The following is a 14416-nucleotide window of genomic DNA, read 5'->3' as shown; positions in this document are numbered from 1 at the left end:
AATAACTATACACAGCAATTTTAGAATAAAAAATATGTATATGAAAATGATAACATACCCAGACATCAGCTCTTGGACCATCATAATGTTTTCCTTCAAAAATTTCAGGTGCAGCATATGGTGGTGAACCACACCATGTACTAAGTGGAACACCAGGTGTATATTCATTACTAAAGCCAAAATCAGCAATTTTTATATTATTGTCTGCATCAAGTAACAAATTTTCAGCCTAAAAATAAGTGGGAGATACTAATTATATTCATACAATATGCAAATGATTTGTAATAAATTTTATTAACAATTAAAATCATAGAATATTCAATTTTAATATAACATAACAAATAGACCTTAAGATCTCGATGAACTACTCTTTGTTGATGCAGATAATGAACGGCAAGTACAATCTGACGGAAAACTCTTCGTGCCTCTGGTTCTGCCATTCTACCATTTCGAACAAGATGATCAAATATTTCACCACCAGGAGCATATTCTGTCACTAAATATATCATTTTCTCTGTTTCCATTACTTGGTACAATCTTATAATATGTGGATGTCGTAATCTTTTCATTATATGTACTTCACGAAAAATTTTTGCTAAATTTTCCTCATTTAGTTTAGTTTTATCTATTATCTTTATAGCAACCTATAACAATATAAACACAATATCAATGTAACTTAAGGATAAATGGTATGCAAAAGATTCCAATTAAAAAAAGTAAAGGTTTTGAAAAAAAACTACAACTTGTTAACTCTTAATACACACCGTAGTTTTGGGCACCCTTATTATACATGTTCGGTTCATTAGTATTCTCGATTAATTTTCATTACTCTTACAAGTATATAAAAATTGTTAAACAATTTTTACGTATACTTTGACATCTTTAGAAAGTAATTGTACAATTGTATATTCATAACAAATTGTAGATAAATTGTTATATGCGCAGCGCGCATTATAATTTATAACTAAATGTAGTTAACAGAATAAGAAAAATACACTGTTCCATAGAAAAATGTAAAACTCTGAAACAAAAAAGTTTAAAGGAAAAATATGATTTAATATCTTAAATTGACATTCCAAATTATAAAAAAAAAATGGTTCAAATATTGACTGTCCAAAAAATTTTATTTTATGTTATTGAGTAACCCGAAAATAATGTTTTTTTAATATGCATGAATGGCTATAAATTGAAGATTTTGCATTTACACACATTTTAAACAATACATTTTATTATTGCTATAGTTTTAAAAAAAACTTATAATTTATTAGGAAAATATTCTTTATAACATTACAGACATAATATATAATATTACTGACATTTAATACAAAGATGCCAAAAATCATTATGTTCTTAAAGACTAACGTTCTAGGTTAAAGATAAGTTGTTCCATCTGTTAAAGATTAACGTTGTTAAATTCTTTTTTTTAATAATTCGCGAAATATTCCCGCAATCAAGAATTAGTTGAAAATAAAAAAAAATAAAAATGTTTTAATTACAAAAAATGTACACTCTATATACACGTTGAGTCATTTGTAATCCAGAAATGAACTTCGGAGTTATGTCAGTTAAATGATACATACGAATTGAGGTCGACAATGCACAAACTTGTTCTCTAGATGTCAAATTTTTTTTAGAAATAGAAAAGTGATCGGTATTTGACTAGGTACTCTTATTTCAAATAAAAGAAATGCGCAGAATACGTATGATCTAAAGGTGTGTGTTAAGGGTTAATAATGCAGTAAATTAGGAGAAAGAAAATAATGTAAATAAATAAATATTTATATAATCTTATGCGTATTTATTTAACAAATTAGTTTTTAATAGTTTCCGGTCACATTATTATAAGAGAAACAAATAATGTAATTTACAACAGCTAAGATAAGATTTTTAGATCTCATTTTGGTAAATATTTACCTTTACATAGCCAGCACCAATGACTTTCAAATAATCTTGACATTAACCTTCATCCTGAAGGATGTTAAGGTCATCAACTTTTTCTATCGTTTGTTGTTCATTGACAAGTTATTAACAAAACAATTTTAATAAATAGCACATAATTTTTGAACATAAGATACAAATTTCTGAACTCTTTCAGACAAGGAGGAGTGAGGGAGGAACCTTAAATAGCATGAAAAATCAAATGCCCCTGCATGAGAAAAAATTTGGAACAGCTGACTCCTCAGCGACGAAATCATACCAACTTGCTACAAGCATTGACTCCAGTGTGAAGCTGCCACGACTCTAACTTGGCAGTGACAGGATTCGACTTTTCGCGAGTTCTTCTAACCATTTAATGAGGCGCACATACTCTACTGATGCATGCTCCACAGATGACGATACATATCGCATTGCACCATGTATTTTATTCGTATACGAATGAAAACCACAACACATCACTCTACGTTGGAACCGGGATAGCTCCAGCGTGAGCGCTACGGTCAGTATGCATCCGATTCGTGCTTACTCCAGGAGTTCCGAATAAAAGTTTTTCATCCGAGCAAAGATATCTTTGGGTAATATGACGTTCATTTAATTGTTCAAATTATTAAAATTAATAACATAAAATAAATTAATAATAATTATTATGTTGTTTGAGTAATTCTCATTAATAAAATTCATATATGTATTATCGTTTCCTTTTTTACATTAATATATTAATTATTATTTATATAGAAAAAAATAATGTAAATAAAAAATGTATATAATCACTTACAAAGTTCAAACTTTTTTTTTCTCTTAAATAGTGGCACATATTGTCCTGACTTTTTCTTGTGTTTTATAATAATAAATAAAATAACTTCAAATTACTTATGACAAATCTATCATATAACTCTTATAGTGCGTAGCATAGATGATAGACTTTTTTGCGCATGATGGGCAAAATTCGCCTCAGTCTCGAATGCGGCGAAAAGTTATCATCCAGGCGTTCTTCTCAACCCATTCTGAATGACGCTAAATCAACATCTCAAATCGCGGACAAATCGCCCGATAAAACCGAATGCTTCTGAGAAAAAGTTGTCGTTTGGATGTTTATTCGGAACACACCCCAGTTTAGAGTTCTCCTTCTTTTCGTTTGTTTCATATAGGATCACTCATTGAACTGAACTCAAACATTGGTACTGTCAGATCTAAAATTTTGTCCTGTGTAGGCAAGGGGAGAGATGAGATAAACCTCACTTCTCGTGAAAAGTTGTCCCTGAGCAGGGAGGAGGTAGACCTTGCTTCGCGTGGAAAGTCGAACAGCCCTAGTCTGGGTGTGGAGTGGACCTGGCTTAAAGTAAAATGTCTACTTTATCCCATTTTACCAGTATAAAAGAAAAGCATTATGTAAATTATACATATAGCAGAGTACACATAGTAATATTTAATAATCTTATGCCCAAAAATTATATATTGCTTTGTTAATAATTGTTCAATGAACAACAAGTGACAGAAAAGGTTGATGATTTTGACTTTTTTGATGGTCAATGTCAAAGTCATTCGAGTCCATTTTAAGCTGGCTGTGTAAATATTTACTCTCATTTTTATTATTTGGTAATCGTGCCTTTTATAATATAATGACTGCAAAATGTGGATTTTAGTAAACATACAACATAATCAGAAAGTTTTATCCCATTTTCCCACAAATATTTCGCATCTTTCGATCCAACAAAGGAAATTTTCTGGATTCAACTTGCCTAAAGGGTTAAGACTCATGAGAAGCGCAGATTAATAGACCACGAAGAACTTTTGAAAGACAGTCACTTGTAGTATTTTTTTTTCAACACTATTATAAAATTATTTCCTCTTTTACAAATTTTATTTCCTGTGGTAATTTAGTTATAATTGATTCTCGTAGCTATGATAATATTAATACTTAAAGACACGTTATCTCGTTATTTCTCGCACTCGCGGTACTTATTATTAATAATCGATTTGTTATCGAGTTGATACCGGACACTCGCGTAACGCGTAACGTGTTAATTAAATTCACTGTACAAAATCCCGCTATCCGCGATTAGATAGCCAAATATAAAGAACCGCAATGTCATGTTATTGCGCATTTTGACAATCGATATGACCAATGATCATTCTCAATAACAGACTTTATCCGCGCATGGATTGTAAACTTGCAATCTTACATTTCCGTGGCTCATTGCTGAAATGCAAGGCTTAAATGTGATAGTAATTTTGCATTTCCGCAAAGCTCGATTGTGCCAAAATGCAAGACTTAATCTAGCTTTCGGGCTACAACACACTTTCCCTATTGAGAAAGAAAAACGGTGGAATGGAGTTTTTTTTCAAATTTTATTATACATATCTTAGAAACATGTACTTTAATTGCGTTTCAAAATAGATCTAGGTAAATGAAATTCATTGTCTGCATCTAAATCTAGCAATACAGTTTCTTAGATTTGCTCCTTTTAATTTGTTTCTTTTTTAATGTGGATATTATTATTATAATTATTATTACTATTATTATAAACGTGGTAAATCCGCTTGTTGCCGTTGAAATAATAAAATGTTTTAATTGAAAGAATAGGATTTTATTTTCATTTGTTTTATTTAATTTAACTTCTAAATTTTTTTAGTTCCTAGGGATTTCGGATAATTTTATTTTTATTTGTTCCTCTGTGTTCGTTCTACTTTATGAAGTTTATAATAATAAAATATTGTATTCTGGCAAATATGCATCTATGTTCGCTTCATGCAATGTTTTCTTAGATTTTGGGTGCGTTCCGATATTCATTGCCAGTGCTGAAACTATACTTTGTTCAACGAAAGAATGAACTCGGTTTGCACATAGGAGGCGATGTAACGCTATACAACGCTATGAAGACCGTCGCAAAACGAACGTTTTCGTCCGATCCGAAGTCATTCTCTTGTTGAACGGAATATATACAGTAGACATTACGTGCGCTATAGATTTTCAACATTGGCAGTGAATATCGGAACCTTTATTAATAGTGAACCTTTATTAATGGGTCTGGTGTTACCAGTTTACAATTGTTTTCTAGCTTTTGCCTGTTTCAATCGTTTTTTTTTATTTCTCCGTGGTCTTTACATTAAATCATAATTTATTTGTTTCGTTGATACTGAATATAATCAAGAGTATGAATTACTTAAGACTGTTCATATAATGCAATTTGACGTTGTGTATTTTATGTTACAATCTTTGTTTCTAAATACATTTCAATTTCGCAGATAGAATCGTTATTTATGCAGTGTATTAGCAAACTACGAGAACATAAGTATTCTAAGCTCCAATAAGCAATCGTTATCTCTTAACTATAACCAATACTTTGAGTAAAAACTTTAACTAAAAAAAGAATAATTTTATTTATTTTTGTCATTATCAAATTCATTTTATAAAGGAAACTTAGAAATTTTGAAAAATATTTCAGAAAGATATACATTTTTTATTTATAAATTTATCTATTTGATAGAGCATCATACATATTTCGATATAATACCGATTATATGACAGTAATGTTATAAATATTAGGTGTTGGAATTAATTCGTAGCGTTTTTTAATGAAAGAATGTTATTTATTTCACATGAGCATTAAAAAATACATTAATGAAAGTACTTCCCATCACTTGTAAAACGCTACGAATTAATTCCAACACCTAATATTTTATAGGATATCTTGGGCGCGATGTTTATTATGGTCTGTGGACTCCGAAATATATTATTTATTCTCAATAAAAATGTTTTTGTTTTATCTATAGGTTAAACAAGGACGCCCATCGTATAAGTCGTGGACTAAGTGCACAATCGTAGCAATTATTTTTATAGATTAGTTTTCTTTTGTAGGTTTGCAAGCTATGTGCAGATAATACAGAGTAAAAGTGAATATGAAATGAAAATATTCGTAATTATATTAGGTGTAGTAAAAAGAAATCCATTATTTTTCCAATAGATGGCTTTAGTAATCTGTATACGCGTGACAAGATACAGATTACTAAAGCCATCTATTGGAAAAATAATGGATTTCTTTTTACTACACCTAATATTTAAAATATATATTTATTCAAATGGAATGAAAAAATATTTATTCATTTCTTAATGAATAAAAAAGAAATTTCAAATGAGTATTTTCATTCATTTTTATTAATTTATTTGAATATTAGATACATTCATCGGACACACTAATTTGATTGCAAAAGGCTACGAACAATGGTGCCAGATTCCAGCTTACATTACTTGGCAACACGTGCGGGAAGAGGTGCTGGGGGTAGTTGCTCTATAGCTATAACTCCATGTACTCAACTATAACTATAGCTATTAGCATCTATCCACACTCCCAAGCAGTAGCGCAAGCCGAAATCTAGCATCAATAGACTTGCTGCCAAGCCTCATGATAGGTTTGTTTTTATTGCTGTACTGTCTGAACTGATACACACAGTGCAATAAGTTGAAGTAAAACAAATATACATTTGTTTCACTTCAACTTATTGCACCGATTCAGAGTAAAGCAATAAAAAATATCTGTTGTATGCATATTACATGCGTAAAGATAAACATGTGCGTGCGTGCGTGCGTGCGTGCGTGCGTGCGTGCGTGCGTGCGTGCGTGCGTGCGTGCGTGCGTGCGTGCGTGCGTGCGTGCGTGCGTGCGTGCGTGCGTGCGTGCGTGCGTGCGTGCGTGCGTGCGTGCGTGCGTGCGTGCGTGCGTGCGTGCGTGCGTGCGTGCGTGCGTGCGTGCGTGCGTGCGTGCGTGCGTGCGTGCGTGCGTGCGTGCGTGCGTGCGTGCGTGCGTGCGTGCGTGCGTGCGTGCGTGCGTGCGTGCGTGCGTGCGTGCGTGCGTGCGTGCGTGCGTGCGTGCGTGCGTGCGTGCGTGCGTGCGTGCGTGCGTGCGTGCGTGCGTGCGTGCGTGCGTGCGTGCGTGCGTGCGTGCGTGCGTGCGTGCGTGCGTGCGTGCCACGTAACTATTGTTGAGTCACGTAATTAACATAAAGTTTTTTCTATTCATGCTCTCCTAAATATTCCTTATTTTCAGCTGTTCATCTTACTAGCTTTACCTATCGTTTTTGCCTTTTAACCTTTTTTTTATCTATCTTTAAGTGCTGTTTTGAAATTCAGTCTTACAAATATTTTATGACCTATGTCTGAACGGATTCTTGAGTCATCGACACATTTCTTAGTTTCCTTTATCGCTTTCACGTATATTCTTGTTACTCGAAAAATCTCACGTTAATGGTTAAGGTTGATAGAAAACTCCACCTGTTTAGTCGAAGTCCTTCTCCGTTCGAGTCAGTCTAATTTCGTAAGTTGTATTTACAACACTTATAACACTCTTTGCTCGCTAGTATGTAAGCTTGTATCATCGTTGAATAAAGTTTATCAGAAGACAGTTGTAGAAGCTTTTATTTTATATTGCGATATCTCGTGCTCGTAACAATTGGTGGCAGCGATATCTAACTGTCGAAAAGATCACGGCTTGAAACAATCTTGCTTTGGAATAATCTTCAAGTAAAGATTAATCAACGAGGAGACATATTGCCGAAAGAAGTCCGAATCGAGAAAACTTTACAATTCAATAAGGACATTGAGATAGAAGACTGAAGGCTGTCGGCAATTTTCTTTTACTGGCAAATGCAGCAGATACGTTACCGTTCCAGCTCGAATCCCACGATAAAACTCTGGTGGAATACATACAGCAATAGCTTACGCTGATCCCCATCTGAAGAAAAAGTGTTAAGGAGCTGTAGCATCGCAAACGTTAACGGGACGAAAACAGCGAGGAAGTGGCATAAGTATCTCTGACGGAACGTGACAGTTTCTTCTGGACGGAGCGGCAACAACAAGACTCTGTGGACAGCTAATACATAAAAAGACTCATCAAATCTTGAATATCTCTCTCATCGCATCTTGGACATCTCAGTCATTGGACTTTGGACATCTCAGACATCGAATCTTCGACCAATGACAGACATCTTCGGTCAACCATGCTATATATTGTACTACTACTGTAAGTCTTTATGAACTGTTGTAATCCTAGCATACATTATAAGTCAGATACTTCGGACGAAAGTAATTCGATAGATTCGAATCCAATTACGTACTTTTATCGTTAATCATGAACGATCAAGCGTCATCACAGTTAGGATCTCACATCGAAAATATTTACATAAATGGAGACCAACAAAGTCGAAGATCCTCGACTTCGACAACTAATGTTACTTTCCGTTCACTATGGTTTAAATCTTTTGTTTGTTTTTAATGGGAAAAATATTCCAGTCCATCAATTCACATCCGATTATAAAGGAGTTTTAGAACTTGTTCGAGAGCGAGACAAAGCGAGAGCGATAGAGAGAATTTGAGTGAGAAGGCGTTTTGAGCTAGTTCGACTTACGCGAATCTTCGATCACAAGTCGAACGCGGCGGTTTTCTTGCGGCGAAGCGTCTCAAAGGCAATTGCACTTATTGCGGAACGTTAACTTTGACCGAAGAAGAAGGATCACTGTTCGATTCTGCCTTTTATCTATTTTATAAAACAAAAGCTTCCTTTTTCAATCGAAAATGAAATTCTCGAAAAATTAAAAAAGTTGAGGTGACCCCATGATTCGGGCAGCGATTGGCAATTCTCGACTGCGACGGCCAAACGGTACGCTATTGCCATGCGAGCCCGCCAAATCAGGAATTCTGATTGGGGTATCAGTATGTTACGCGTTTCGCGTCACGCAAGTGCGCATGCGCTGTGACCGATCCGAATTTGATTGCCGTTTGAGCGATTGGTTTTTTGTGTACGTACGACATACGGATTTGATTATATTTTTTGACTTTATCAACTAGATGATTGTCAAGTTTGTTTTTTGGAAACTTCTGAAACGTTTGAACTTGTTCTAGAAATTTCCAATTCACATGTCGCACGTACACTGAATCTGCGAAAATTGTTTTTTTCGATGCATCTCGAACAGAACTAATAGAACCGGAAGAAAGATTATTTTTCTTTAGAGCGATCCTTCAAACTAAATTAACGGGCGATGCCGTATTAATTAGAAATTATGTGAGACACTTATAAAAGAATTCGGCAATTATAAAACGTTTGAACAGTGAGAATTAGAAATAGGTAGCCTTAGACAGAGATGAATCTATTGAAAAATATATTACTCGAGTTAGAAAATTAAATTCCGATTGATTATTGCGATCTCCAATTACCCTGATCAGCAAGGACAAAAATAAGAATTTTTGCAACCAAAAAATTGATAGATCATTTTATAGGCGGACTTCATAGAAATGTTAGTCAACATCTCCTAGAGCAAAAATTTAATACTTTGAAAGATACGATAGAGAGAACTGTAAGATTTATTAAAAAATCACAATATCACGCGGAAAGATTTAAAGAAAATAGATTTAACCGACCAGGTAACGTGTAATTATTGCAAAAAGATAGGTCATTCTGAAAACGAATGCAGGAAAAAAACCTTTCACGAAATAGAAATGGAAATCACAATTTCCAATATAATAATAATATAATGATAAACGTAATTGTGTGCAAAATTTCGATAACAATTCTGGATCCAACAACAGTATTCAAGCTAATAAATATCACGCATAATAAACAAAATTATAATAATCATTATAATCCAAATAATTCACCATTATTAAATTATTATCGTCAAAGCAATACTCAGTTTAATCAAAATTTAACCTACCAAGAACAAGCGAAGAGCGCGCAACGCCAAGGCCAGTCCTCGAGTCACACGAATCCAGTTTATTTAATAGAACCGGAGTTCGAATTTACACAATTGGAGCAAACTCCTGAAATGTTGTCTGTATGCCCTTCAACGAACTCAGAAACCCAACGAATAGATTCTTGTTAGACACGGGAGCCGACATAAATATAATAAAAGCAAGTGCTTTACATCATGACACATTAATATACCAAGATAATAAAGTTGAAATACAGGGCATTACGAAAGAAAAATAGCAAACTCTCGGAACCATATATTTAAATTCAGAAAACGGTATTCACGAATTTCACGTAGCATCGAGTAAATTTCCGTTAAAGAACAAGGCATCATAGGCAGATTCAACCTCTTTACGCCTTGAAAATGCGAAGATAGATTTTGAAAAACAAATAGTTATAATCCGAAACAATGAAGTATATTCATTAGAATATTATTATATCGCGCTCTCTAAATATAAGACCGTGCGTACAGAGATAATAAGGAGGACAACTCTCGCACAGGCACAGGCATACGCACACACACACACACACACACACACACATACACACACACACACACCCTATACGCTACTCTATTACGAACGAAATAGCGGTGAAAGAAAGGACGAAAAGCTTCGGCGTCTATAATCCTGGCATCGTCGCGTCATCAAAGGTCCCGCGAACCGGCGCGTCTTCGCTGCGACAACAAAGGTTTCGCGTCTTTCATCCCCGCCGAAAGGGGACCGGTGATATATCCGTCCAGTAAAGTTCGACAAAAACAAGGCTCGGGACAGGACGTAGAAAATATTGAGCCTATCGAAGATCGTCCGCGAGGCCAAGCGAACAGTCAGTTGTGAGAGGTATGCAGTCCTATACGCATCTGTGCGAGAGTAAAATCAGAAGTCCTCAAATCATTTTCGTGGCATCAAGGCGATATCTCCTCAGGCGTTGCTCTAGAAGAGCTAAGGGGTATCTGCCTCATCAAGCATCGCCATTCGCGGTCCAGGGCTCCTAGGCGGTACCGCTAACAAGAGCACATGCCTACTAGTCATTAAAGCGAAACGATCGCGGTCCGAGAATATTGCATGCGAGTGAACCACCGGCGAAAACCTCTTGTAAACTCAGTTCACTGTGTAATACTACAATAAACAAAAATTATAACCGTGTTTTTCTTGTGAATTTATTGTGAAACAAACATCTCGAGACTCATACGAAACCACAGTGCAATCGGACATGCCGGCTGCACTGATAAAAGACCAAACAAATATAATAACTTAATAACAGTACCAACTAGGAGCATGTTCTCATGTGTAATTAAAACTAATCAAAATATTGATACTGGATTAAGAAATCGACAAAAAATAACGCAAGATGTTTTTCTTATAGATTGTGCTGTAAAAGTAAATAACAGTAACGCACGCACATATTTGATTAATACGATAGAGGAAGAATTAAAAATTGAGATAATTAATGTAGAACCATGTTTTTAATGTAGAACATTAATGTAGAACATTGTTAATTAACACGAGCCCGAGGGACAACCCTATATGCGTAATAAATTTGATCTCGAATAACTTAATGGATAGATTAAGTATTGAAGGAAAATTTACGATTAGATCACTTAAGTAAAGAAGAAAAACTTCCTATATTACCAATAATTAAAAATTATAATGATATATTTCATTTGCCGGAAGATAAATTAAAAGGAACAAATAGAATTACATTCTATTTCTATTACGGATAATGTTCCTATAGTTGTCAAACAATATAGATATCCTCCCATTCATAAAGAAAAAATTAAATTATTTGAACAGGATATTATACAACCTTCTCTTTCATCATTAAATTCTCCATTATGAGTAGTACCAAAGAAATCTGATGTTAGTGGTAATAAGCGATGGAGATTATTAATAAATTTTCGTAAACTAAACGATAAAACAATCGGTGACGTATATCCCTTATAGCAGATATTTTTTACCAATTAGGAAAATCTAGATATTTTTCATGCTTTGATTTAGCTTCGGATTTTCATCAAATTTCGATCCCCAAGATTTAATGAAAACAACTTTTAGTACACTTAGTCATTACGAATATAAAAAAATGCCATTCGGTTTAAAGAATGCCCCTATGATTTTTCAATGCTTGATGGATAACGTTTTAATAGGTTTTTGGCTTTTAACGTTAAAGATCAATCATCTCGGTTAATGCGTTGGCGGTTAAAATTAGAGGAATATGATTATGAAAAGTTTTGTATAAAGAAGGAAAACAAAATACTAATGCAGATACTCTTTCTACAATAGAATACCACAAATATCAATTTTACAAATAAAAACCTCAACTAGAAATGATGAAATTCTTAGTTATAGTTTATTTTTGCAACACGCATTGAATGATTCATTACACATACATAGAAGATTACACAAAATATATAATAACTCCACAAATTTCGGGAAAAATTAAAGGACTTACTAACTTGTAACGGAAACAAATTCGTCCCCAAAAATTAAAATTACTTTATCAAAAAATGACGGGAATAAAGCAGAAAATTTGACACTTACACCAGGAAATATTAATATAATAAAGAAAAAGCATTCAACCGAAATAAGCTTTATTACGAAGGAAAATAAACAGAATCCATAAATTTAAAAACAATATTTAATTGTTTAAATGATTAAATATATTTTTAAAGATACACCAATACAAATATTTTTACTCGAGTCCCAACTAAAATTACTGATCCAAATATAAAACAAGATATTCTTAAAGAATTACATAGTTTAAAAATTGGCGGTCATAGAGGTATTACTAAAATTTTAAAACGTATTCAACAATATTATTCATGGAACGGCATGAAACAGGATGTTAAAAATTTTTTCAAATCTTGTCATTGTTTGCGAAAAGACAAAAGCTCCAATGCTAATTACGGACACATCAAAAACGAAGCATTTCAAAAAGTTGCAACAGATATTGTTGGACCATTGTCGGAAACAAGGAACGGAAATAAATATATATTAACAACGCAAGACCAGCTGACGAAATTTTGCACAGCATATCCATTATTAGATACTAATAGTACTACAATAGCTGATACAAATATTAATAAATTCATTTATACTTTTGGTTCATTTATACCTACGGAATTGTCTCTGATCAAGGTAGTAATATATCTGGAGAAATGACGAAAGAAGTTGCTAGAATTTTTAAAATAATTTTTAAAAATAATTTTTTAAAATAATTTTTTAAAATAAAACTAGCATTTACCATCCACAATCAAATGGATCCTTGGAACGCTCTCATCATGTACTAGCCGAGTACGTAAAGCCTTTTGTTAACTCACAACATGATAATTGGGACTCATCTCTGGACGCCGTTATGTTTTCATATAATACGTTTTATGAGGGAACGAAAATATCTACGAATTAATATTCGATCGTAGACCACGGTTATACCCTCAATACTTTCCGAACTATGTCAGGGTACAACACATGGAGAATTTCTCGCGGACTTAATCGGTAGACTGTATTATTTTAAAAAGTATGCAAAAGAAAATCTCTGCAGAGCTAAGGAATCTTCAAAACAGTACTATGATAAAATCTATAAAACTTCTGATATTAGATCCGGGAGATTTTGTTTACGGTTTGCATGAAACGATTAGAAAGGGTAGTAAGAAATTAACTGATCAATACAATGGATCTTTTCAAGTAATTCGCTAAATAAGATGTTAATTATAAAATCAAAAGGGTAGGCGTAATCAAACTTTACATATTAATAAACTAAAGCGTGCATATTTTCCTTTGCAGGATAATACGGGTGGTTAATACCGAATCAATAGAAATATTTATTAATCAACCGCTTGACCGTTTGGCTGGAGTATATTTTGAAAATTTAGCGGACTTGCTTATTTTTAGAGACCATTGGAAATTTATAAATTACGTTAACCTTAAGCCGCTAGAGGAAAAGAAGAAAATATTGAAATTTTATATAGATAAAATCGAGATTTTATGTTATAGCAAGTACAAAAATAATATATGTGTGCTGGATTGCAGGAATTAGAACTTTTAAAGCGAAGACTGGGAAGTTTGAAAACTAATGGAGAAATAATCAATGATTTAACAGATAAATCCACTGATATTAAAGAATTTGATAGCCAAAAATCCAAGCGAGACATCTTTGATTTTGTTGATCAAATAGCGAAAATCCTCTTTGGTACACTAGACACATCAAATGCCGATTATTATAATGAACAAATAGACCTTGTGTACGATAATTCAAAACAACTGACAAATTTATATAAAAAAACAAATAAGTATTATTCAGGCAGCAATAGGCAATTTTTCAAACGCTTTCGAAGCAAATAATATTAGGTGTAGAGTTAGGAGAGACTGTAGAGTTGCCTTAAATTAAAATCTATTTCTTTAAACTTATTATTAGGTGTAGTAAAAAGAAATCCACGAGATACAGATTACTAAAGCCATCTATTGGAAAAATAATGGATTTCTTTTTACTACATCTAATAATAAGTTTAATAGATTTTAATTTAAGGCAACTCTACAGTCTAAGGCAACTCTATGTTAGAAGATGAAGAAAAGGTAACTGAAATACAATTAAATAGTTTGATCAATTCTTATCTAATAGAATGCTTAGCAATGATGCTTGAATATACAATAGAATTGGAAACTCTAACAGATGCTATTTTATTGGCACACCGAGGATTAGTCCATCTTAAAATGCTTACACCTAAAGAATTGTTCTGTAATTTGA

The 14416-nt window shown here is 33.4% G+C and overlaps 1 protein-coding gene across 6 annotated transcripts in view; it reads right to left on the bottom strand.

Annotated features, from left to right (window-relative positions):
- The window catches only part of LOC105149228 (serine/threonine-protein kinase SIK3), a 230805-nt gene that overhangs the window by 195285 nt on the left and 21104 nt on the right, over nt 1-14416 (bottom strand). For 5 of the 6 annotated variants that reach the window (XR_015546730.1, XM_087411407.1, XM_087411385.1 and 2 more), the window contains exons 2-3: nt 348-644; nt 59-229 (exon numbers count right to left, since the gene is read on the bottom strand). Coding sequence is in view for 5 of the 6 variants with exons in the window: in XM_087411407.1 (XP_087267533.1) it covers nt 59-229; nt 348-644 (468 nt within the window). In the remaining variant the exon portion in view is untranslated. Of the gene's footprint in view, nt 1-58; nt 230-347; nt 645-764; nt 1022-14416 lie in introns of all 6 variants that reach the window. The other variant, XM_087411387.1, reaches the window with a different exon arrangement.

This window comes from Acromyrmex echinatior, chromosome 1 (genome assembly GCF_024713525.1).
Source record: "Acromyrmex echinatior isolate Ae372 chromosome 1, ASM2471352v2, whole genome shotgun sequence".
Lineage (NCBI taxonomy): Eukaryota > Metazoa > Arthropoda > Insecta > Hymenoptera > Formicidae > Acromyrmex > Acromyrmex echinatior.
This window is presented reverse-complemented; position numbering and strand designations above follow the sequence as displayed.